Genomic DNA, 27,014 nt, shown 5'->3' with positions numbered 1-27,014 from the left:
ATCCTGCTGTAAACTATTGGACACTGGGACCTGTGCCTTGATTTGACTGGCTCTGGAAATTTTAGAGATTGGTGGCAGTCCTCCCAATTTCGAGGGAGCCCCGACTAGGTTTCAATGTCAATTTCAACACTTGCAGAGCGTAGCAATGTGTTGCATGTCGAGTGGTGCAACCCAGGTTTGCTGAGGTAGGGTTCCATGGGCACTGGTCACTCTCTGGTACCTCGCCGCAGTGGCCAATCTGCACGTGCAATTCTTCTGCAGTGAATATTGGCAGGGGTAAAGCCCAACACTGCGCTCGCCCAATGCCCACATGCTGGGGTCACTGGACAGTGATCAGGAAGAGGAACACTGGCTGATACTGTCCTCTCTGGTCCAGCACGGATGAGAGCTAGAGTTTGGGACTTCCCTGGTCTGTATGGTTTAGGATCACAAAATGTGATCTATTTGCTCACTGAGCCTTTCGAGGACCTTACAACATCGACTGAAAAACTCTACAGGGCTGGGACTGTCCAAATGGGACTGTCAACCACTCCCACAGAATTGGTAGAACTGGTTATTGAAAACGTGACCATTCTGCTCTCAGCCCAATTGAAACTTGTCGAATGAGCTGATCGTCTTTCAATTGAAACGTGTTTTTTTTCCAAACATATTAGAAAACAAAAATATATAAAAAGTCACAACTGATTTAATACTGCTGATCGCTACTTTGAAATACTATATGGCATCCTTCATTCTTGTTCTGAGAGTTCAGTTCAACGCTTGGATGGTGACTTTCACAGAGTGGGTGAAGGTCTCTGCAAGTGTAGGGTGCAAAGGTCACATGGGAATCCGCAGCGGAATGCTCACACGCGGATCTGGTAGCCCACGTCATTGAGGTTCTTTTGCTCTGTGGTTTTCTTCTCTCCCGAAGATCTGGAAAGTAAACAAGGAAAAAAAGTCACACAGAATTCAGGAAAAAGGTCAATGGCTCAAAACTGAAATCCAAGCTTCTTTCATAGAGACCGCTAAAAGATATTCCCTGGCTTGGTGCATAAAAGCGGTTAGGTTAGGGGAGGATACAAGGGGAGGACTAGGAAGTGAAAAATACTTACCAAGTGGATGTGTTACTGCAACTCACGCTAACTACTGCCCACCCTGCCGGTCCCAGGCCCAGTTACAGGAGGAGGGTTCTGAGCAGAGCTGGGAACCCTGCCAAGTGAAACCTTGCTTGCTGCAGAAACAGAAATCAGGAGTCAATCTTGCAGCCAGAACCATAGGGTTGCTGGGCGTTCCCGAGGAGGACTGTACGGATTGCCAAAGCCTGCAACAGCAGGAAGCTGGTGCCCTGAAGGATCCCTTTCTCAAGGTTTGTTCAAAACATCAGATTGGTTATTGGAATATGCGAGTTACGCTTCAAGCTGGTAAACTGGCACAAGTTTTCAACAGGATGAAAAATACTATTGACATATTGGCCATTCATAGAATCATAGAAATTTATAGCAGGAAGGGGGCCATTCAGCCCATCGTGTCTATCTAGCCCCTCGAGCCTGCTCCGCTATTTAACAAGATCGTGGCTGATCTGGCCGTGGACTCAGCTCCACTTACCCGCCCTCTCCCCGTAACCCTTAATTCCCTTATTGGTTAAAAATCTATCTATCTGTGATTTGAATACATTCAATGAGCTAGCCTCAACTGCTTCCTTGGGCAGAGAATTGCACAGATTCACAACCCTCTGGGAGAAGAAATTCCTTCTCAACTCGGTTTTAAATTGGCTCCCCCGTATTTTGAGGCTGTGCCCCCTAGTTCTAGTCTCCCCGACCAGTGGAAACAACCTCTCTGCCTCTATCTTGTCTATCCCTTTCATTATTTTAAATGTTTCTATAAGATCACCCCTCATCCTTCTGAACGCCAACGAGTAAAGACCCAGTCTACTCAATCTATCATCATAAGGTAACCCCCTCATCTCCGGAATCAGCCTAGTGAATCGTCTCTGTACCCCCTCCAAAGCTAGTATATCCTTCCTTAAGTAAGGTGACCAAAACTGCACGCAGTACTCCAGGTGCGGCCTCACCAATACCCAATACAGTTGCAGCAGGACCTCCCTGCTTTTGTACTCCGTCCCTCTCGCAATGAAGGCCAACATTCCATTCGCCTTCCTGATTACCTGCTGCACCTGCAAACTAACTTTTTGGGATTCATGCACAAGGAATTTGATTTTACGTTTTAAAGTTTAATTTGTTTTAATTGCCGGTGTTTTTCGTGTCCCCTTCCCTTTTATAGGGGGCACTGGGGAAAAAAGGTGATTTTAGTGCCCCAAAAAAAAACCCCCAAAAAAAGTAAAACACAAAAAAAAACAAAAAAAGAAAAAAAAAAGGGCCTTGTAAATGTTTGGTGTGTCATCCAGGTCGGGTGGCACGGTTTAATGTTTATGTTTTACAGGTAGACTCTAAAAGAGTTTCATGCACAAGGACCCTCAGGTCCCTCTGCACCGCAGCATGTTGTAATTTCTCCCCATTCAAATAATATTCCCCTTTACTGTTTTTTTTCCCCCCAAGGTGGATGAACTCACACTTTCCGACATTGTATTCCATCTGCCAAACCTTAGCCCATTCGCTTAACCTATCTAAATCTCTTTGCAGCCTCTCTGAGTCCTCTACACAACCCGCTTTCCCACTAATCTTTGTGTCATCTGCAAATTTTGTTACACTACGCTCTGTCCCCTCTTCCAGGTCATCTATGTATATTGTAAACAGTTGTGGTCCCAGCACCGATCCCTGCGGCACACCACTAACCACCGATTTCCAACCCGAAAAGGACCCATTTATCCCGACTCTCTGCTTTCTGTTAGCCAGCCAATTCTCTATCCATGCTAATACATTTCCTCTGACTCCGCGTACCTTTATCTTCTGCAGTAACCTTTTGTGTGGCACCTTATCGAATGCCTTTTGGAAATCTAAATACACCACATCCATCGGTACACCTCTGTCCACCATGCTCGTTATATCCTCAAAGAATTCCAGTAAATTAGTTAAACATGATTTCCCCTTCATGAATCCATGTTGCGTCTGCTTGATTGCACTATTCCTATCTAGATGTCCCGCTATTTCTTCCTTAATGATAGTTTCAAGCATTTTCCCCACTACAGATGTTAAACTAACTGGCCTATAGTTACCTGCCTTTTGTCTACCCTCTTTTTTAAACAGAGGCGTTACATTAGCTGCTTTCCAATCCGCTGGTATCTCCCCAGCGTCCAGAGAATTTTGATAGATTATAACGAATGCATCTGCTATAACTTCCGCCATCTCTTTTAATACCCTGGGATGCATTTCATCAGGACCAGGGGACTTGTCGACCTTGAGTCCCATTAGCCTGTCCCGCACTACCCCCCCTAGTGATAGTGATTGTCTCAAGGTCCTCCCTTCCCACATTCCTGTGACCAGCAATTTTTGGCATGGTTTTTGTGTCTTCCACTGTGAAGACCGAAGCAAAATAATTGTTTAAGGTCTCAGCCATTTCCACATTTCCCATTATTAAATCCCCCTTCTCATCTTCTAAGGGACCAACATTTACTTTAGTCACTCTTTTCCGTTTTATATATCTGTAAAAGCTTTTACTATACGTTTTTATGTTTTGCGCAAGTTTACCTTCGTAATCTATCTTTCCTTTCTTTATTGCTTTCTTAGTCATTCTTTGCTGTTGTTTAAAATTTTCCCAATCTTCTAGTTTCCCACTAACCTTGGCCACCTTATACGCATTGGTTTTTAATTTGATACTCTCCTTTATTTCCTTGGTTATCCACGGCTGGTTATCCCTTCTCTTACCGCCCTTCTTTTTCACTGGAATATATTTTTGTTGAGCACTATGAAAGAGCTCCTTAAAAGTCCTCCACTGTTCCTCAATTGTGCCACCGTTTAGTCTGTGTTTCCAGTCTACTTTAGCCAACTCTGCCCTCATCCCACTGTAGTCCCCTTTGTTTAAGCATAGTACGCTCGTTTGAGACACTACTTCCTCATCCTCAATCTGTATTACAAATTCAACCATACTGTGATCACTCATTCCGAGAGGATCTTTTACTAGGAGATCGTTTATTATCCCTGTCTCATTACACAGGACCAGATCTAAGATAGCTTGCTCCCTTGTAGGTTCTGTAACATACTGTTCAAATAAACAATCCTGTATGCATTCTATGAATTCCTCCTCCAGGCTACCCAGTGCGATTTGATTTGACCAATCGCTATGTAGGTTAAAATCCCCCATGATTACTGCCGTTCCTTTTTCACATGCCTCCATTATTCCTTTGATTATTGCCCGCCCCACCATGAAGTTATTATTTGGGGGCCTATAAACTACGCCCACCAGTGACTTTTTCCCCTTACTATCTCTAATCTCCACCCACAATGATTCAACATTTTGTTCATTAGAGCCAATATCGTCTCTCACAACTGCCCTGATATCATCCTTTATTAACAGAGCCACCCCACCTCCTTTCCCTTCTTGTCTATCTTTCCGAATCGTCAGATACCCCTGTATGTTTAATTCCCAGTTTTGGCCACCCTGCAACCACGTTTCTGTAATGGCCACCAAATCATACCCATTTGTAATGATTTGTGCCGTCAACTCATTTACTTTATTTCGAATGCTGCGTGCGTTTTGGTAGAGTGTTTTAATCCTAGTTTTTAAACCATGATTTTTAGTTTTGACCCCTCCTGCCGCCCCTATATATTCAGTGGCCCTTGTTGTTTTTTGCCTTGGATTTCTCTGCCCTCCACTTTTACTCATCTCCTTTCTGTCTTTTGCTTTTGTCTCCTTTTTGTTTCCCTCTGTCTCCCTGCATTGGTTCCCATCTCCCTGCCATATTAGTTTAACTCCTCCCCAACAGCACTAGCAAACACTCCCCCTAGGACATTGGTTCCGGTCCTGCCCAGGTGCAGACCGTCCGGTTTGTACTGGTCCCACCTCCTCCAGAACCGGTTCCAATGCCCCAGGAATTTGAATCCCTCCCTGCTGCACCACTGCTCAAGCCATGTAATCATCTGAGCTATCCTGCGATTCCTACTCTGACTAGCACGTGGCACTGGTAGCAATCCCGAGATTACTACTTTTGAGGTCCTACGTTTTAATTTAGCTCCTAGCTCCTTAAATTCGTCTCGTAGGACCTCATCCCTTTTTTTTAACCTATATCGTTGGTACCAATGTGCACCACGACAACTGGCTGTTCAGCCTCCCTTTTCAGAATGTCCTGCACCCGCTCCGAGACATCCTTGACCCTTGCACCAGGGAGGCAACATACCATCCTGGAGTCTCGGTTGCGGCCGCAGAAACGCCTATCTATTCCCCTTACAATCGAATCCCTTATCACTATTGCTCTCCCACTCTTTTTCCTGCCCTCCTGTGCAGCTCGACAGGCCGAATGGTTGTGCTGTAACAATTCTATGATTCTAGTCAGGAATGCCAGAGCGGTGGCAAGGAAAGTTTTGCACTTGTCTTTGAGGGAGCTCAACAAGCCCTTCTGCATTGGCTAAATACAAGGTTCCAGACACATTACCTCAAAGTGGCTATTGTGCAGTACACACACAAACAAACAGTGGTGAATTTGAAGACAGATTCTACAACACACTGCAGGACATACTTGGCCGAGTTCCACAGTATGATATCCCGATTGTGATGGGAGACTTGAACGCCAAAGTTGGATCCTCAAATAAGAGCAGCAGCAACACCTGGCATACAATCGGTGAACAGGAAAAGGCCAATCTCAATCTACTTCACACAACAAATCCAGATGACAAAGCGCAAGAAACATAGAAAATAGGTGCAGGAGTAGGCCATCCAGCCCTTCGAGCCTGCACCACCATTCAATAAGATCATGGCTGATCATTCCCTCAGTACCCCTTTCCTGCTTTCTCTCCATACCCCTTGATCCCTTTAGCTGCAAGGGCCATAGCTAACTCCCTCTTGAATATATCCAATGAACTGGCATCAACAACTCTCTGCGGCAGGAAATTCCACAGGTTAACAACTCTGAGTGAAAAAGTTTCTCATCATCTCAGTCCTAAATAGCCTGCCTCTTATCCTAAGACTGTGTCCCCTGGTTCTGGACTTCCCCAACATCGGAAATATTCTTCCCGCATCTAACCTGTCCAGTCCAGTCAGAATTTTATATGTTTCTATGAGATCCCCTCTCATCCTTCTAAACTCCAGTGTATAAAGGCCCAGTTGATCCAGTCTCTCCTCATATGTCAGTCCAGCCATCCCTGGAATCAGTCTGGTGAACCTTCGCTGCACTCCCTCAATAGCAAGAACGTCCTTCCTCAGATTAGTAGACCAAAACTGAACACAATATTCCAGGTGGGGCCTCACCAAGGCCCTGTACAACTGCAGTAAGACTTCCTTGCTCCTTTACTCAAATCCCCTGGCTATGAAGACCAACATACCATTTGCCTTCTTCAATGCCTGCTGTACCTGCATGCCAACCTTCAATGACTGATGAACCAGTACACCCAGGTCTCGCTGCACCTCCCCTTTTCCTAATCTGCTGCCATTCAGATAATATTCTGCCTTCGTGTTTTTGCCACCAAAGTGGATAACCTCACATTTATCCACATTATACTGCATCTGCCATGTATTTGCCCACTTGCCTAACCTGTCCAAATCACCCTGCAGCCTCTTAGCGTCCTCCTCACAGCTCACATGCCACCCAGTTTAGTGTCATCTGCAAACTTGGAGATATTACACTCAATTCAATCATCTAAGTCATTGATGTATATTGTAAATAGCTGGGGTCCCAGCACTGAGCCCTGCGGCACTCCACTAGTTACTGCCTGCCATTCTGAAAAGGACCCGTTTATCCCGATTCTCTGCTTCCTGTCTGCCAACCAGTTCTCTATCCACGTCAGTACATTACCCCCAATACCATGTGCTTTAATTTTGAAAGAAGAATTCAAAGAAAATGTCAAGGCTGTTAAATGCTCAGCACGTAATGACAAAAGAAACTACATCAATAAACAAGCTCGAGAGGCAGAAATAGCTGCAGCAAGGGAGATGTGAGGACACTCGATCAGATCACAAAAAAACTTGCAAGAAACTTTAAAAACCCATAGCGAAAGTCCATCAAAACACAAATGTAGTTTGCTGATCACCAAACCGGAAGATATAAAGAGGAGTTAGACAGAGCATTTCCACAAAATTCTCAGCAGACCACCTCCGGACGGGAGGGTGGACTTTAACTCCAGAGAAGATGGCGGAACTGGATGTCAATTGTTGCAGAATTACAAGGCTCGAGCTAGAACTTGAAGAACAAGTGACCTTGAGAGGATCATGTTTGCTTAGGATCAAGCAAAGAAAGTGGAGATGAAAAGTGGTCAGCAATCTACATTTATTAAATTGTGTGTGGGGGGAAAAGGAAGTGACACTTGGACCAACAGAATCACAGGGAAACTTCGCAAGAAGGGGGACAGAAGCGATTATAACAACTGGCGTGGTGTTACATTAACACGCTGTCCCTGGCAAAATCTTCTGTACCATTACCATCAACTGAATCCGGGCGGCCATTGATGGCAGACTCAGAACAGCAAGCTCATTTGCACCGAAACAAATCTTGCACCGAGCGGATTTTTATTCTTCGAGCAAAGCAAAGAATGACAGCGAGCGATCAGAGAGGTTCATACAACAACAATTGACTGTGTCTCGTCACCTACACGTTTTGGCAGTGTGCCTGATCTTGTGTGAGACACTGACCTGGCTTCAAACCAGGCACTGTGTGGACCAGTGGAGAGCTGGGGGACTTTGCAGACATCTACCAATTAATGAAAATATAGAAGACCTATAAAGAAAGACAAATGATCTTGCAGACACCGCCAGAAAAGATGGGTTATACATCAATGGTGAAAAAGCCCAGGTCAAGAAAGTTAATGTTGACTCTGACGAAGAAATACACCTGGAAAGTGAGGGACTGCAGATTGTGGATTTAATATTTAGGCAATGTGGTGGAAGGTGATTGAGATTGTATGTCAGATGTCCAAGCTCACATCTGATGAGCTAGTGGAGCTTTTCAAACACTTCACACAATCAGCAAAGCAAGTGTGATTGAGAATTTTTAAGAGCATTGTGCTGGTCGTGTTCCTACACAGCCCAATGAAGCCAAGGTGTTCAATTATTTACTCAAACTTAAACATTTAACTATGTAGTAGATTAAGGGGCTGATTAACTTAGGAAAAAAAATAGGAATTAATGAAGAGGAGGCAATGACAAAGACCAAACTATCAGTTAAAAATAAGTAAATGAATAAATACTGTTGTTACCAATAGATGTAAATAGGCTAAATAAACTAAACTGAGCAAGCAAGATAAATAGAAACCAAATGAAATCCATCTGTTAAACATTAAGTATTAAAGTTGAATCAGTTAGTATTGGAAATAGATACATAAGTAACTGCTGTACAATAAATGAACTTTAAAGTAGATAATTGAAACAGGCAGTGTGCCTGGACTGCAGAATGTGAGAGTTTGTCTTGGATGACCACACTTGTTGGAAATGTCGATGTCTTGAGTCACTCCGGCTCAGTTGTTAAGCTGGAACATGCGATAGCCACTCCAACAGAGGGGGAGGACTATCTGGATAGTTTACTCCAGACCAGTTACACCACATAGAGAGATACAGGTGCAGGAAGACTGACAGTCAGCAGCAAGCCTTGTGGAGGAGCAGCAGAAACTGGTCCTGTCCACCGGGTGTGATGTACTTGCTACCTGCCACATGGAGTGGTTGAAACAGATAGCAGTAACACATTTAAGGGAAACTTGATTTAGACATGAGGCAGAAGGAAATAGAGGGATATGGAGGCAGATAGGAAGAGGTAATTAGCGTGGGAGGAGGCTCGTGTAGAAAACTTATACTGACATAGATTAGTTCATAGAATCGTAGAATGAATCATAAGAAATAGCAGGAGTAGGCTATTTGGCCCCTCGAGCCTGCTCCGCCATTCAATAAGATCATGGCTGATCTGATCTTGGCCTCAATTCCATTTCCCTGCCGCTCCCATAACCCTCGACTCCCTTATCATTCAAAAATCTGTCTGTCCCCATCTTATATATATTTGATGACTCAGCTCTCAGGGGTACAGAACTCTAAAGATTCAAGACCCTCAGAGAAGAAATTCCTCCTCATTTCCATTTTAAGTGGGCGACCCCTTATTCTGAAACTATGCCCGCTAGTTCAAGATTTCCCCATGAGGGGAAACAACCTCTCTGCATCTACCTTGTCAAGCCCCTTCAGAATCTTATACATTTCAATAAGATCACCCCCTCAGTCTTCTAAACTCCAATGAGTATAGGCCCAACCCGTAACAACCTTTCTTCATAAGACAACCTTCATCTCTGGAATCAACCTCATGAATCTTCTCTGAACTCTCTCCTTAAAAACTGTACTCAGTACAGTGTAGCAGGATTTCCCTACTTTTATACTCTATCCCCCTTGCAATAAAGGCCAACATTCCATTTGCCTTCCTGATCACTTGCTGTACCTGCATACTAACTTTTGTGTTTCATGTACAAGAACCCCCAGGTCCCTCTGTACTGCAGCATTTTGTAATCTCTCCATTTAAATAATAATTTGCTTTTTTATTTTTTCTAACAAAGTGGATAATCTCACATTTTCCCACATTATACTCCATCTGCCAAATTTTTGCCCACTCACTTAGCCTGTCTATATCCCTTTGTAGATTCTTTGCGTCATTCTCACAACTTTCTTTCCCACCCATCTTTGTATCATCAGCAAACTTGGCTACATTACACTCGGTCCCTTCATCCAAGTCATTAATATAGATTGTAAATAGTTGAGGCCCCAACACGGTCCCCTGTGGCATCTCACTAGTTACTGTTTGCCAACCGGAAAATGACTCTCTGTTTGCTGTTAGTTAACCAATCCTCTATCCATGCTAATATATTACCCCCAACCCAGTGAGCTCGTAATCATAGAATGGTTACAGCACAGAACAAGACCATTCGGCCCGTGCCGGCTCTCTGTAAGCGCACTTCAACTTGTCCCATTCCCCCGCCCTTTCCCCGGAGTCCTGCAATTTTATTTCCTTCAGGTACTTATCCAATTCCCTTTTGAAAGCCACGATTGAATCTGCCTCCACCACCCTCTCAGGCAGCGCATTCCAGATCCTAACCACTCGCTGCATAAAATACTTTTACCTCATGTCGCCTTTAGTTTTTCTGCCAATCACCTTAAATCTGGGACTGCCTAGTAGTAGTAGTGTCGTCTGGACTCCGCCAATGGGAAGTTTCTCTCTATCTGGACCACTCCTGATTTTGAAGTCAGGCCGAATGGCGTTACTGTGCTGTTGTTCCTATGTAATTCTAAGTAGGAAAGATGGTTGAGGCCAGGACCCTGGTACTAACTAGATGCTGCATTTAGGAGATGGCAATGGGTGGTATTTAGGATGGATGAGATCAAATAGGATGACATTGTAGGCCTACTTCATCTAGCACAGTGCAGAGAGGTTAATTTAAAACCCCTACTGCTGCACGATGGAGTTTAATTGCCAGCCGTGGCTCAGTGGGTCATGCTCTCACCTCGGTCAGAAGGTCGTGTGTTCAAGCCCCAATCCAGACACTTAAGCACATAATCTAAGCCGACACTGCAGTGCAGTAGTGAGGGAGTGCTGCTTTGTCGGAGGTGCCATCTTTTAGATGCGATTAAACCGAGGCCCAATCTGCCCTCGCAGGTAGATGTCAAATAGCAGGGGAGTTCTCCTGGTACCTGGACCAACATTGCTGCCTCAACCAACAACCAAAACAGGTAATTTAGTGATTTATCTCATTGTTCTTTGTGGGAGCTTGCTGTGCGTAAATTGGCTGCCGCGCTTCCCTACATTACAACAGTGACTACACTCCAAATGTAATCATTGACTGAAGTGCTTTGGGACATTGGAGGCTATGAAAGATGCTGTATTGAATGCTGTATCAGCACAGAATGAGAATTGTAAGAGGAATCATGGAGGGGGGTGAGAAAGGAAGAGGGGGAAGACACGGTGAGTGAAAGGAGAGGGAGAGAAAGAAAGGAACGGAGCGAGAAGGAGAAAAGAAGAATTGAAGTAATTGGTAATCGGTTAAACAACTGGAGCTTGTTTTGAGCACACAACAGAAGAGGGTGAAAGATTAATTTAAAGCTATGATAGGCATTTTATGACTGTACTTGAGAGTTAGTTATCCCTGGGTAATGAGCACCTGAGATGATTTCTCATGTACTCTGGCACTGAGGGGCAGGCACCTGAGAGCAGTCATCACATTTTTACAAAAGAAGAGAAGAATTGTCATGGAAACAAAATGTTCTTCGCTCAGCGAGAGTGACCCTGGGGATTAGGGCACAGCATGTGTTTGACTAGGAATACAGGGACAGGTTATAAAAATGCTTGAGAGCATAGCTTTTAATAATAGATTGGGAGGTTATTGCAGATCGCATTTAATTCAGGGATTAATTGGACAGGCCCGTTCCCCCGCAGCTAGCCTATTGAGGGCTCCTACCGTCTTTCACTGTGGCCATTCCTGCGATGTGGGCTGGACTGACTGCGGTGGGGTGATGATGTGTCCTTCTTCCTCTCGCGGGTGGGGGAGGATGGGATGGCTGCTCCCTTCACAACCTGCAGCAGTTGGGGGGAAAAAAAACAAGGCACGTGTTTGCAGAAAGGAATTGGCTCACTGAGTTTCCAGTCAGTAGAAGGAACTTCATGCTTTTGTAAAGTCTGGGTGTGATGATTTGGCGTTCACTTTATTCCCCCTCCCGCCTGCTGCATGCACATCAATAACTGCAGGTTTGGACTTCCAGGAGGTATGGGCACCTCCTCTTCTCTCAGGTTTACCTCGCTCCTCAAATGCAGTATCTCGGCAAAAATGAGGCAATTAGGGGACACTATCTGACCCCGGACTGCTCCTTCCCAATCCACCAAGCATGCCCTGCAGGGGCACATGTCTTCAATCTCCAGCACAGGCTCGATGGGCCGAATGGCCTTCTGCCATGCTGTAACCATTCTATGAACTATGAAACTAATGAACAGCTATAAAAAGTGTTTTAGTTATCCAGACCTTATTCTTTCCCATTAATCAGCTTCCTTCTCTACAGACATGCACTACTCCCTGACCAAGTGCAATCTGGGGACTCACTCCTTCTCCCTTACAATGCTGCTCTCTAATACCCTGATACGGAGATTACTTTACTCAGCTTTTAAGCCATGACATAACCAAAATTCCAGGTACAGGCTGGAGGAAGCACACCGCCCAGTAACCTTTCACACCGAGTGGGCAGCGCCTCACGAGGATTCTCTTACCTTTAGCCGCATGTCCCGGGTGTGCCTGTCCAGCTCCTTCCGCAGCTCCTCACGGCTCAGCTTCTCGATGTCCAGGACCGAATGCTTCCACTCAATTTGTTCCACACTATGGGGGTCGTGGGACACGTACTGCCCAATCTTGACTTTCTTCAGTGTGTGCCAGCACTTTCTGTAGGAGCCCTCGAACTCTAAGATTAGGTCAATTAAAGTCCTGCACACTGGGGGCTTGAACATTAGGTCCTCACGCCTACTCATGCCCAGCGTTCCGAACCGGCCAGCATAGTGGATTCCGAGCACTATGTGGCGGAAGTAATTCCCTGAGAATTGAGTTTTGAAGCTGATGGGAAATCTTTCTACTCCAGGCATACTGTTGGTGAGGTAACTGACCACGAACATGAAGGAAAAACACATGCTAGGGCCTGAAGCTGTTTATAGATGCGTCTGGCGTAGTGCATTGGAGTTTCAGGACACTGAGCCATAGGGCAATACCATCAAGGCCTAGGATTCTCTGCGTGCAGACACCACTGTGAATGGATGAGCAGAGGGTGAGGAAAGGAGATTACAATGGGCCTTTCCAGTGGGGAAGGTAGCATTGACACAGGCAGCAGGAGCTGTGTGGCCTCCTCCTGTACCGAAACTCTGATGGTTCCCTTTCCTCACCCAGAGCTGGGAGTAGGGTGGGGAAAGGAACCTGCACTCTTCTCTCATTTCATCTTGCATGCTGGTTACAAAGAGGTTCTGGCAGAGGCCTGGGATCAGATCTCCCGTCAGTTGGTGCACACTGAGGGGGGGAAAAAGGAGAGTAAAACAGAACGTTATTTTTGGAGAGGTGGCTATTTTTAAGGTGGTGTCCTTCTCAATCTCCAGCTCCACTATTATGAATCTGACTCACCATGTTTGAACCAACCACCAGGAGGTGTATGAGGAATATGTGATGCGCCCGGAGATATTTATACTCTTTGCACCAGTTAGGTGCTGCCATGAACAGGACATCGCTGCTGCGGGCAGGGAGGAACAGCTACCAGCGCAGACAAAATCATTTTAAAATAGTTGGCGCATTAAGATCCCAGAGACCACAGTGAGATGAATTAGCTGTTAATCGTTTTTTGGTGGCAGCGAGAATACTGGCCGGGAACTGGAGAACTCCGAGCACGTCTTTAAATAGTGCCACGGGATCGAATGTTCATCTGAAGAGTCAGACATGACCTTGGTTTAATGTCCCATCTGAAAGACAATGCAGCACACCCTCAGTAAAGAAAAAGAGAACTTGTATTTGTAGAACAGCTTTCACAACCTCACAGCGCTTCAGTCAATGAAGTATAAGAACATAAGAAATTGGAACAGGAGTAGGCCCCTTGAGCCTGCTGCACCATTCAATAAGATCATGGCTGATCTGATCATGGACTCAGCTCCACTTCCCCGCCCGCTCTCCATTACCCCTTATCGTTTAAGAAACTGTCTATTTCTGCCTTAAATTTATTCAATGTCCCAGTTTCCACGGCTCACTGAGGCAACAAATTCCACAGATTTACAAGCACTTTTTGAAGTGTAGTCACTGTTGTAAGGTGGGAAACGGGGTAGTCAAGGTGCACACAGCAAGCTCCCACAAACAGCAGTGAGATAATGACCAGATCATCTTTCTGATGTTGGTTGAGGGATAAATATTGGCCAGGACACTGGGAGAACGTCCCTGCTCTTTTTCGAATAGTGCCATGGCATCTTTTATGTCCACCTTAGAGGGCAGACTGGGCCTCGGTTTAATATCTCATCCGAAAGACAGCTCATCTGACAGCGCAGCACTCCCTCAGTACTGCACTGGAGTGTCAGTCTAGATTATGTGCTCAAGTCTCAAGTGGCGTTTGAACCGATGACCTTCTAATGTTACCAACTGAGCAAAGCCGACAATGGAATGGGTAAAAGGAGGGGAAGAAAAAAAGATGGCAATCTGAAAACTTAAGAGGGATTCACCTTGAACAGGTTAAACTGCATTGATTTAAGTTAATCACCAGATTTACTGTTCATCATCTGTCTGAGATATGCAAGGATTGATGGATTATGGCCATAGTGTTGATGGGATTTAAGATGTACTGTCTCAATGACTACGCCATTCAGATGAGGAAAGCCCCAGATTTGATTCCCACTCTGCACGGAGTGAACTGACCTCAGCTGGTGTAGGAGGAGGGGTGTCACAGATGCCTCAGTGACCCCTGGGACATGGGAGGGGAAAATGAGGCAGTGGTCCTGACAGCTAGCTAGTGCACGAGCGTGGACATCGGGGGAGGACAGGACTGGGCTCGGCTGTGATACTCTCCATGATCAAACACTCGCCATCGAGGATCACATGAGGCAGTGGCTGGGTAAGAAGGTGCCTGCCACCTATTAAAAATCTGTCCCAGACAAAAGTCTGCAGCAGGAGGAAGAATGGAGATAATTGAACAAGAGATAAAGGACTGTTTCAAATAAACCATACACAGGAGAATCATGGGCAGGCCAATAGCCAAATGAGCCACATGTAGGGGACATCAGAGGGTTTTACACACAAGCGGGGTTGCTACCCCTTCCAGATTGTCCAGGAATTGAAGATTACTCTCCAGGATACTGCTGCGAACTACCCAGGAGATGAATCATGGGGGCATTGCGTTTAACAAATTGTGCTTTTTTTCATTTTCATTGAACAGTTTCACTTATTAGTTATAAAAATATTGGAATGGGAAACAAAGGCTGTTTGACTGACAGTCAAGAATCATCCAATCTAGTAATGAAGAATGGGAAGGCGGAGCTCCGTGGGATGGACATCTTGGACGATCAATAGCAGGAGCTTTGGGGCAGGGCAGGTGGAGGCAAAAGGCCATGCAATGAAATCTCCAGGAATATGTGCACTCAGAGTTGGCAACCCTATACGCAAGTCAAAAACTAAAGCAAGTACCTCACGCTGCAGCTGACCTGAAGGCCCAGAAACCCAGCACTGTTTGTATATTCAGGGGCGGGGCACCCCTTTCCACCCTCTTCCTGCGGTATATGCCTGCACTAGATCATTCAAGGGTCCTGCCTGGAGGGGTTAGTGTGGGTTCCAATTTTCTGCAGCTTATTTTTCCGATTTCTCTGTAAAAGGAAAAGGATACATCCCTAAGATCACAGCTTCCAAGCATTTTATTGGCAGGGATTCTCGAATCATTTCTCGTGCGAGATCCATCAGGCTGTAAAACAAGAAATAGAAAAGGAGAGAAAAACAAAAAGGTTTGGAAATTAATGTAATATTTAAAAGGTTTCTTGAGTCAGTGGTTTTTATTTGTAGAATGACCCCATTTGTGGCCGGACTTCACTTCATCTGTGATTGTTTTATCTCGATTTGCTGCCCCATGTGCCTCTAGCCTTACTTTCTAGAAACTCAGAGGGCAGTGCGATTCAGTGCGACTCCCTCTCCTTCTACGAAAAGGCAAGGGAATGGATTTAGGAGACAAGGTTACTCTTTACAGATGTGAATTGGGCCACATTAGAATCACAGGTCCCGTCAAGCCATGTTGCAGCGTTCTCAATTACGACATTGGCTAGGAAGATGGATCTGTGTCAAAAGGAAATGCTGCATTAAGCACATGCATGTACAAAAGCATCAGTAATTCCAGTATCACTGATACTAATCCAAATCTTAGATAAGTAGTGGATCGGTTTCTTTCATTTTGCTTGGGCTAAAAACTAATTTTATTTACAGAAATTGTACAAGATTAACTGGATATAATTGTGCAGAGAGAACGCCAAACCATTCAATTCTTGTGCAACGCATTTAATTTATTTTTGGACTGGCAGCAATTTTTGAATTGAACAAATAGTTATTTAAATTCAATGGGTTCCAGTCACTTTTTTTGAAGGTATTATCAGCTTGTCTTTTTCAAATCAGAGAGTCTGTCAGTAGGCTTGAGAGAGAGAGAGAGAGGAGATAATAAGGCCAGATAGCAGTTAGAAAAGAAAGAGACCTGCTGTGCAAGCATTTAGTTATACCATTGTTTAGCATAACACAACCTGACCAGTTAAGTCTTGAGCAATAATTAAATCCAAAAGTGGGTTTTAAGGAGGAGTTTAAAGGAAGTAGAGCAGTGAAGGGATGTAGAGATGAATGGTATTTGGGGGCTGAAGGCACATCCACCAATGGTGGGGTGAAAAGAGATTAGTTTTGAGCAGTGAGAGACCAGAGGAGTAGAAAAGACCAGAGTGCAGAGTTTAGCCTTAGCAGTTCAACCTGGAGATGCACCAGACCTGGAATTACATTTATGGGGTTAAAATCATTAAGTTGTTATGTTTGTATTTGTTAAAGCTTTAGGAGAAAATAGTTTTAGTTTAGTCTAGGTGACAGCTGAAGTCAGCCAACTGAGATGAGGAGGAATTTCTTCCTCAGAGGGTTGTAAATCTGTGGAATTTTCTGCCTCCGAGAGCTGTGGAGGCTGGGTCATTGAATATATTCAAGATGGAGATAGACAGATTTTCGAATGACAAGGGAGTCAAGGGTTATGGGGAGCAGGCAGGGAAGTGGAGCCGAGTCCATGATCAGATCAGCAATCATCATCATCATAGGCAGTCCCTCGAAATCGAGGAAGTCTTGCTTCCACTCTAAAAGTGAGTTCTCAGGTGACTGTACAGTCCAATACGAGAACCACAGTCTCTGTCACAGATGGGGCAGACAGTTGTTGAAGGAAAGGGAGGGTGGGACTGGTTTGCCGCACGCTCCTTCCGCTGCCGGCACTTGGTTTCTGCATGCTCTTATTGAATGGCGGAGCAGGCTCGAGGGGCCAAATGGCCTACTCCTATTTCTTATGTGCAATACCTATGAAATAAAAGGAATTCCTGGGTGCCAATGTGTCTCAGGGATGACCACATGTGCAGGAAGAAGTGAAGATTTCTCAGCTCGAGCACTCTGGTCACATACGGGAAGCCAATCTTGCAGTCCCGAACTCTTCATCCAATTTCTGATCCTTTGCCCTATCTCCACTCTAACTCATTCTTTTCAAGGACCTCAAATCTGTGGAACTCTTAACTTTCCTCGGTCTTCCCTTTCCCTCACAATTTATATAAAGTTTTGAAAGCCAAAGCCTATTGTCATCTAACCACTTATTCCTTGATTGATCTTGTCCTCTATTTGCTGGCCTTTACAATGGCAATGTTCATCTCAATAGTCAGACATGACCTTGGTTTAATGTCTCACCCGAAGGACAATGCAGCACTCCTTCAGTGAAGAAAAAGAGAACTTGCATTTCTATAGTGCCCTTCACGACCTCTGGACACAGAAACATAGAAAATAGGTGCAGGAGTAGGCCATTCGGAATTTCGAGCCTGCACCACCATTCAATAAGATCATGGCTGATTATTCATCGGTTCCTATGGACTGGAGGGTAGCTAATGTAACACACTTTTTAAGAAAGGAGGGAGAGAGAAAACAGGTACTTACAGACCGGTTAGCCTGACATCAGCAGTGGGGAAAATGTTGGAATCAATTATTAAAGATGAAATAGCAGCGCATTTGGAAAGCAGTGACAGGATCGGTCCAAGTCAGCATGGATTTATGAAAGGGAAATCATGCTTGACAAATCTTCTGGAATTTTTTGAGGATGTAACTAGTAGAGTGGACAAGGGAGCACCAGTGGATGTGGTGTATTTGGATTTTCAAAAGGCTTTTGACAAGGTCCCACACAAGAGATTGGTGTGCAAAATTAAAGCACATGGTATTGGGGGTAATGTACTGACGTGGATAGAGAATTGGTTGGCAGATAGGAAGCAGAGAGTCGGGATAAACAGGTCCTTTTCAGAATGGCAGGCAGTGACTAGTGGGCTGCCGCAGGGCTCAGTGCTGGGACCCCAGCTCTTTACAATATACATTAATGATTTGGATGAGGGAATTGAGTGTAATATCTCCAAGTTTGCAGACGACACTAAGCTGGGTGGCAGTGTGAGCTGTGAGGAGGATGCGAAAAAGCTGCAGGGTGACTTGGACAGGTTAGGTGAATGGGCAAATGCATGGCAGATACAGTATAATGTGGATAAATGTGAGGTTATCCACTTTGGTGGCAACAACACGAAGGCAGAATATTATCTGAATGGTGGCAGGTTAGGAAAAGGGGATGCAACGAGACCTGGGTGTCACGGTACATCAGTCATTGAAAGTGGGTATGCAGGTACAGCAGGTGGTAAAGGCGGCAAATGGTATGTTGGCCTTCATAGCTAGGGGATTTGAGTATAGGAGCAGGGAGGTCTTACTGCAGTTGAACAGGGCCTTGGTGAGGCCTCACCTGGAATATTATGTTCAGTTTTGGTCTCCTAATCTGAGGAAGGATGTTCTTGCTATTGAGGGAGTGCAGTGAAAGTTCACCAGACTGATTCCCGGGATGACAGGACTGACATATGAGGAGAGACTGGATTGACTGGGCCTGCATTCACTGGAGTTTAGAAGGATGAGAGGAGATCTCATAGAAATGACGGGACTGGACAGGTTAGATGCAGGAAGAATGTTCCCGATTGTTGGGGAAGTCCAGAACCAGGGGACATAGTCTAAGGATAAGGGGTAAGCCATTTAGGACTGAGATGAGGAGAAACTTCTTCACTCAAGAGTTGTGATCCTGCAGAATTCCCTGCCGCAGAGTGTTGTTGATGCCAATTCATTGGATATATTCAAGAGGGAGTTAGATACGGCCCTTACGGCTAAAGGGATCAAGGGGTATGGAGAGAAAGCAGGAAAGGGGTACTGAGGTGGATGATCAGCCATAATCTTATTGAACGGTGGTGCAGGCTCGAAGGGTCGAATGGCCTACTCCTGCACCTATTTTCTGTGTTTCTATGTTTCACCTCAGTACCCTCAGTGGGGTCCCAGCACTGAGCCCTGCGGTACGCCACTAGTCACTGCCTGCCATTCTGAAAAGGACCCGTTCATCCCAACTCTCTGCTTCCTGTCTGCCAACCAGTTCTCTATCCATGTCAATACATAGAAACATAGAAAATAGGTGCAGGAGTAGGCCATTCGGCCCTTCGAGCCTGCACCACCATTCAATATGATCATGGCTGATCATTCCCTCACTACCGCTTTCCCACTTTCTCTCCATACCCCTTGATCCCTTTAGCCGTAAGGGCCATATCTAACTCCCTCTTGAATATATCCAATGAACTGGCATCAACGAGTCTCTGTGGCAGGGAATTCCACAGGTTAACAACTCTCTGAGTGAAGAAGTTTCTCCTCATCACATAGAAAATAGGTGCAGGAGTAGGCCATTCGGCCCTTCTAGCCTGCACCGCTATTCAATGAGTTCATGGCTGAACATTCAACTTCAGTACCCCATTCCTGCTTTCTCGCCATACCCCTTGATCCCCCTAGTAGTAAGGACCTCATCTAACTCCTTTTTGAATATATTTAGTGAATTGGCCTCAACAACTTTCTGTGGTAGAGAATTCCACAGGTTCACCACTCTCTGGGTGAAGAAGTTCCTCCGCATCTCGGTCCTAAATGGCTTACCCCTTATCCTTAGACTGTGACCTCTGGTTCTGGACTTCCCCAACATTGGGAACATTCTTCCTGCATCTAACCTGTCTAACCCCGTCAGAATTTTAAATGTTTCTATGAGGTCCCCTCTCATTCTTCTGAACTCCAATGAATACAAGCCCAGTTGATCCAGTCTTTCTTGATAGGTCAGTCCCGCCATCCCGGGAATCAGTCTGGTGAACCTTCGCTGCACTCCCTCAATAGCAAGAATGTCCTTCCTCAGGTTAGGAGACCAAAACTGTACACAATACTCCAGGTGTGGCCTCACCAAGGCCCTGTACAACTGTAGCAACACCTCCCTGCCCCTGTACTCAAATCCCCTTGCTATGAAGGCCAACATGCCATTTGCTTTCTTAACCGCCTGCTGCACCTGCATGCCAACCTTCAATGACTGATGTACCATGACACCCAGGTCTCTTTGCACCTCCCCTTTTCCTAATCTGTCACCATTCAGATAATAGTCTGTCTCTCTGTTTTTACCACCAAAGTGGATAACCTCACATTTATCCACATTATACTTCATCTGCCATGCATTTGCCCACTCACCTAACCTATCCAAGTCGCTCTGCAGCCTCACAGCATCCTCCTCGCAGCTCACACTGCCACACAACTTAGTGTCATCCGCAAATTTGGAGATACTACATTTAATCCCCTCATCTAAATCATTAATGTACAGTGTAAACAGCTGGGGCCCCAGCACAGAACCTTGCAGTACCCCACTAGTCACTGCCTGCCATTCTGAAAAGTACCCATTTACTCCTACTCTTTGCTTCCTGTCTGACAACCAGTTCTCAATCCATGTCAGCACACTACCCCCAATCCCATGTGCTTTAACTTTGCACATCAATCTCTTGTGTGGGACCTTGTCGAACGCCTTCTGAAAGTTCAAATATATCACATCAACTGGTTCTCCCTTGTCCACTTGACTGGAAACATCCTCAAAAAATTCCAGAAGATTTGTCAAGCATGATTTCCCTTTCACAAATCCATGCTGACTTGGACCTATCATGTCACCTCTTTCCAAATGCACTGCTATGACATCCTTAATAATTGATTCCATCATTTTATCCACTACCGATGTCAGGCTGACCGGTCTATAATTCCCTGTTTTCTCTCTCCCTCCTTTTTTAAAAAGTGGGGTTACATTGGCTACCCTCCACTCTATAGGAACTGATCCAGAGTCAATGGAATGTTGGAAAATGACTGTCAATGCATCCACTATTTCCAAGGCCACTTCCTTAAGTACTCTGGGATGCAGACTAGCAGGCCCTGGGGATTTATTGGCCTTAAATCCCATCAATTTCCCGCCTAATAAGGATTTCCTTCAGTTCCCCCTTCTCGCTAGACCCTCGGTCCCCTAGTATTTCCGGAAGGTGATTTGTGTCTTCCTTTGTGAAGACAGAACCAAAGTATTTGTTCAATTGGTCTGCCATTTATTTGTTCCCCATTATAAATTCACCCGATTCTGACTGCAAGGGACTTACGTTTGTCTTCGTTAATCTTTTTCTCTTCACCTATCTATAGAAGCTTTTGCAGTCAGTTTTTATGGCCCCAAGTTTCCACATGATTTGCTCCTGATTTTTCGGAGCAACTGGTGTAGAACGGAGTATCTTAGAAATCGGAATTCTCATCATTTAGTTTGCTCCAGTTCGAGTCAGTTAGAACAGTTTCACTTTGGAACAGAATTTTTTTTTCAAAAGGGGGCGTGTCCGGCCACTTACGCCTGTTTTCAAAGTTTCATCAGTGAAAACTTACTCCAAACTAACTTAGAATGGAGTAAGTGAAGATTTTTGTACGCTGGAAAAAACCTTGTCTACACTTTAGAAAATCAGGCGTAGGTTACAAATCAGGCGTAGGGAATGGGGGAGGGGGTGTTTAAAGGGAAGTTTACAAACATTAAACACTTCAGTTTTACAAATAAAGAGCCATCATCAATAATAAATGATAAATACATCAATAAATCAACCAATAAATCAATCCAAAAAAATTAGTAAGAAATAATTTTTTTTTAAAAATCAATAAATAAAACATTTTCTACTTACCGACTGCAGCACCGGGAGCCCTCCAACAGCGTGCTGGGATGCCCCCCCCCCCCCCCCAGTGTGTCTCTGTCAGTGTCTCTGTCTCTCTGTCTGTGTCTCTCATTCTCTGTCTGTCAGTGTCTGTGTTTCTGACAGCGAGGGGAGGGGGAGGAGGGGGGTAGAAGGAGAGAGGGGGGGAGCAGAGGGAGAGAAGGGGGAGAAGGGGATAAAGGGGAGAAAGGAGATGGGGGGTGGAAAGGAGATCGGGGGGGGGAAAGGAGATCGGGGGGGGGAAAGGAGATCGGGGGGGGGGAAAAGGAGATCGGGGGGGGGGAGAAAGGAGATCGGGGGGGGAGAAAGGAGATCGGGGAGGGCGGAAAGGGAGAAGGGGGGGGAAAGGAGAAGGGGGGGAGGAGAAGGGGGGGGAAAGGAGAAGGGGGGGGAAAGGAGAAGGGGGGGAAAGGAGAAGGGGGGGGGAAAGGAGAAGGGGGGGGAAAGGAGAAGGGGGGGGGGAAAGGAGAAGGGGGGGGAAAGGAGAAGGGGGGGGAAAGGAGAAGGGGGGGAAGGAGATGGGGGGGAAAAGGAGAAGGGGGGGAAGGAGAAGGGGGGGAAAGGAGAAGGGGGGGGAAGGGAGAAGGGGGGGGAAAGGAGAAGGGGGGGGGAAGGAGAAGGGGGGGAAAGGAGAAGGGGGGGAAAGGAGAAGGGGGGGAAAGGAGAAGGGGGGGAAGGAGAAGGGGGGGAAGGAGAAGGGGGGGAAAGGAGAAGGGGGGGAAGGAGAAGGGAGGGGAAAGGAGAAGGGGGGGAAAGGAGAAGGGGGGGGAAAGGAGAAGGGAGGGGAAAGGAGAAGGGAGGGGAAAGGAGAAGGGAGGGGAAAGGAGAAGGGGGGAAAGGAGAAGGGGGGGAAGGAGAAGGAGGGGAAAGGAGAAGGGGGGAAAGGAGAAGGGGGGGAAAGGAGAAGGGGGGGAAGGAGAAGGGGGGGAAAGGAGAAGGGGGGGAAAGGAGAAGGGGGGGAAAGGAGAAGGGGGGGAAAGGAGAAGGGGGGAAAGAAGAAGGGGGGGAAAGGAGAAGGGGGGAAAGGAGAAAGGGGGGGAAGGAGAAGGGGGGGAAGGAGAAGGGGGGGGAAGGAGAAGGGGGGGAAAGGAGAAGGGGGGGAAAGGAGAAGGGGGGGGAAAGAAGGGGGGGGGGGAAAGGAGGGGGAGGAGGGAGGCTGAACGGGCCGGGCCCGAGACTTCGGGCAGGGCCCGTCCCCAGCACCAGATTTACAGGTAGGTGGCATTGGGTCGGGTCGGGGGGGTGGTGGGAGGGAGGTCGGTTCGGTTCGGGTCGGGGGGAGAGGGAGGTCAGGTCGGGGGGGAGGGAAGTCAGGTCGGATCCAGTCCGGGGCGGGGGGGGGAAAGCGGGAGTCGGGTCCGGTCCGGGGGCGGGGGAGCGGAAGTCGGGTCGGGTCCGGGGGAGCGGGAAGCGGGAGTCGAGTCGGGTCGGGAGGAAGCAGGAGCTGGCCATGGGAGGAGCCTTATTCACGCAGCCCCAGTGAGGCCATTGGGCCAGGGCTAGGGGCTGCGTGCTTCGGGCCCCTCCCACACAGTTTCGGGCACCTGGAGCTACTGCACTTTCGCGCCCACTGTAGCGCGCATGTGCAGAGGTCCCGGCACTGTTTTCAGCGCAGGGACCTGGCTCCGCCCCCTACAGCTCCTGCTGCGCCGCGCCGAGGGCCAGAGGACCTGCAGGGAGGTGGAGAATACGGAGGTTTTTTTAGGCGCACTTTGTGGCGTGAAAAACAGGCGTCCAGGTCGGGACTGAGCCGTTCTAGGCGCGGCTCGAAACTTGGGCCCTATGTTCCCAGCAAGCTTCCTCTAATGCTCTATTTTCCCCCTCCTAATTAAACCCTTTGTCCTCCCCTGCTGAATTCTAAATTTCTCATAGTCCTCAGGTTTGCTGCTTTTTCTGGCCAATTTATATACCTCTTCCTTGGATTTAACACTATCCTTAATTTCCCTTGTTAGGCACGGTTGAGCCACCTTCCCAGTTTTATTTTTACTCCAAACAGGAATGTACAATTGTTGAAGTTCATCCATGTGATCTTTAAATGTTTGCCATTGCCTATCCACCGTCAACCCTTTAAATATCATTCGCCAGTCTATTCTAGCCAATTCACGTTTCATACCATCGAAGTTACTTTTCCTCAAGTTCAGGACCCAAGTCTCTGAATTAACTGTGTCACTCTCCAACTTAATAAAGAATTCTACCATATTATGGTCACTCTTCTCCAAGGGGCCTCGCACAAGATTGCTAATTAGTCCTTTCTCGTTACACATCACCCAGTCTAGGATGGCCAGCCCTCTAGTTGGTTCCTCGACATATTGGTCTAGAAAACCATCCCGCATACACTCCAGGAAATCCTCCTCCAGCGTACGGCTACCAGTTTGGTTAGCCCAATCTATATGTAGATTAAAGTCACCCATGCTGTACCTTTATTACACGCATCCCTAATTTCTTGTTTGATGCTGTCCCCAACCTCACTACTACTGTTTGATGGTCTGTACACAACTCCCACTAGCGTTTTCTGCCCTTTGGTATTCAGCAGCTCTACCCACCCAGATTGCACATCATCCAAGCTAATGTCCTTCCTTACTATTGTGTTAACTTCCTCTTTAACCAGCAACGCTACCTCACCTCCTTTTCCTTTCTATCTATCCTTCCTGAATGTTGAATACCCCTGGATGTTGAGTTCCCAGCCTTGGTCACCCTGGAGCATGTCTCTGTAATCCCAATTATATCATAGTCGTTAATAGCTGCCTGCGCAGTTAATTCGTCCACCTTATTGCAAATACTCCTCGCATTGAGGCACAGAGCCTTCAGGCTTGTCTTTTTAACACACTTTGTCCCTTTAGACTTTTGGTGTAGTGTGGCCCTTTCTGATTTTTGTCTTGGGTTTCTCTGCCCTCCACTTTTACTTTTCTTCTTTCTATCTTTTGCTTCTGCCCCCATTTTACTTCCCTCTGTCTCCCTGCATAGGTTCCCATTCCCCCGCCATATTAGTTTAACCCCTCCCCAACAGCACTAGCAAACACTTCCCTTCGGACATTGGTTCCGGTCCTGCCCAGGTGCAGACCTTCCGGTTTGATTTATCCCACCTCCCCCAGAACTGGTTCCAATGTCCCAGGAATTTGAATCCCTCCCTGCTGCACCACTCCTCAAACCACGTATTAATCTTAGCTATCCTGAAATTCCTATTCTGACTAGCACGTGGCACTGGTAGCAATCCTGAGATTACTACCTTTGAGGTCCTGCTTTTTAATTTAACTCCTAGCTCCCGAAATTCAGCTTGTAGGACCTCATCCCATTTTTTACCTATATCAGTGGTACCTAAATGCACCATGACAACTGGCTGTTCACCCTCCCCCTCCAGAATGCCCTGCAGCCGCTCCGGGACATCCTTGACCCTTACACCAGAAAGGCAACATACCATCCTGGAGTCTCAATTGCGGCCGCAGAAACGTCTATCTATTCCTCTTACAACAGAATCCCCTATCACTATAGTTCTCCCACTCTTCTTCCTGCCCTCCGGTGCAGTAGAGCCACCCACTGTGCCATGAACTTGGCTGCTGCTGTCCTCCCCTGGTAAGTCATTCCCCTCAACAGTACCCAAAACGGTGTATCTGACTGCAGGGGACCCCTGCACTACCTTCCTTCCACTGCTCTGCCTGATGGTCACCCATTCCTTATCTGCCTGAATAACCTTTACCTGCGGTGTGGCCAACTCACTAAACGTGCTTCACAGCCAATTTTTGAAGTGTAGTCACTGTAGTAATGTAGGAAACGTGGCAGCAAACTCGAGCACAGCAAGCTTCCTCAAACAGCAATGAGATAATGACCAGATCATCTTTTAGATGTTGGTTGAGGGATAAATGTTGGCCCAGACACTGGGAGAACTCCCCCGCTTGTCTTCCAATAGTGCCATCGGATCTTCAAGTGAACCTTAGAGGGCAGACAGTTCCTTGGTTTAACGCTTCATCCGAAAGACGGCCCCTCCGACAGTGCGACGCTCCCCCAGTGCTGCTCCTCCGACAGTGCGCCGCTCCCTCAGTGCTGCCCCACCGACAGTGCGGCGCTCCCTCAGTGCTGCCCCACCGACAGTGCGGCGCTCCCTCAGTACTGCCCCTCCGACAGTGTGCCGCTCCCTCAGTACTGCCCCTCCGACAGTGCGGCGCTCCCTCAGTACTGCCCCTCCGACAGTGCGCCACTCCCTCAGTGCTGCCCCTCCGACAGTGCGGCACTCCCTCAGTACTGCTCCTCCGACAGTGCGGCGCTCCCTCAGTGCTGCCCCTCCGACAGTGCGGCGCTCCCTCAGTGCTGCCCCTCCGACAGTGCGGCACTCCCTCAGTACTGCTCCTCCGACAGTGCGGCGCTCCCTCAGTACTGCCCCTCCGACAGTGCGGCGCTCCCTCAGTGCTACCCCTCCGACAGTGCGCCGCTCCCTCAGTGCTGCTCCTCCGACAGTGCGGCGCTCCCTCAGTACTGCCCCTCCGACAGTGCGGCGCTCCCTCAGTGCTGCCCCTCCGACAGTCCCTCAGTGCTGCCCCTCCGACAGTGCGGCGCTCCCTCAGTGCTGCCCCTCCGACAGTGCGGCGCTCCCTCAGTACTGCCCCTCCGACAGTGCGGCACTCCCTCAGTGCTGCCCCTCCAATAGTCCCTCAATGCTGCCTCTCCGACAGTGCGGCGCTCCCTCAGTGCTGCCCCTCCGACAGTGCGGCGCTCCCTCAGTGCTGCCCCTCCGATAGTCCCTCAGTGCTGCCTCTCCGACAGTGCGGCGCTCCCTCAGTGCTGCCCCTCCGACAGTGCGGTGCTCCCTCAGTACTGCCCCTCCGACAGTGCGGCGCTCCCTCAGTACCGCCCCTCCGACAGTGCGGCACTCCCTCAGTACCGCCCCTCCGACAGTGCGGCACTCCCTCAGTACTGCCCCTCCGACAGTGCGGCACTCCCTCAGTACTGTCCCTCCGACAGTGCGGCGCTCCCTCAGTACTGCCCCTCCGACAGTGCGGCACTCCCTCAGTACTGTCCCTCCGACAGTGCGGCGCTCCCTCAGTACTGCCCCTCCGACAGTGCAGCGCTCCCTCAGTACTGCCCCTCTGACAGTGCGGCGCTCCCTCAGTACTGCCCCTCTGACAGTGCGGCG

General features: G+C 47.4%; 1 protein-coding gene across 2 annotated transcripts in view; it reads right to left on the bottom strand.

Moving 5' to 3' along the window:
* Positions 1-667: 667 nt before the first annotated feature.
* The window catches only part of vash1 (vasohibin 1), a 63,065-nt gene continuing 36,718 nt past the window's right edge, over positions 668-27,014 (bottom strand). For both annotated transcript variants that reach the window (XM_070879716.1, XM_070879717.1), the window contains exons 4-7: positions 15,424-15,498; positions 12,302-12,683; positions 11,502-11,617; positions 668-912 (exon numbers count right to left, since the gene is read on the bottom strand). In XM_070879716.1, the coding sequence (XP_070735817.1) occupies positions 843-912; positions 11,502-11,617; positions 12,302-12,683; positions 15,424-15,498 (643 nt within the window). In that variant the 3' untranslated portion in view covers positions 668-842. The remainder of the gene's footprint in view (positions 913-11,501; positions 11,618-12,301; positions 12,684-15,423; positions 15,499-27,014) is intronic.

This window comes from Pristiophorus japonicus, chromosome 4 (genome assembly GCF_044704955.1).
Source record: "Pristiophorus japonicus isolate sPriJap1 chromosome 4, sPriJap1.hap1, whole genome shotgun sequence".
NCBI classification, from domain to species: Eukaryota; Metazoa; Chordata; class Chondrichthyes; family Pristiophoridae; genus Pristiophorus; species Pristiophorus japonicus.
This window is presented reverse-complemented; position numbering and strand designations above follow the sequence as displayed.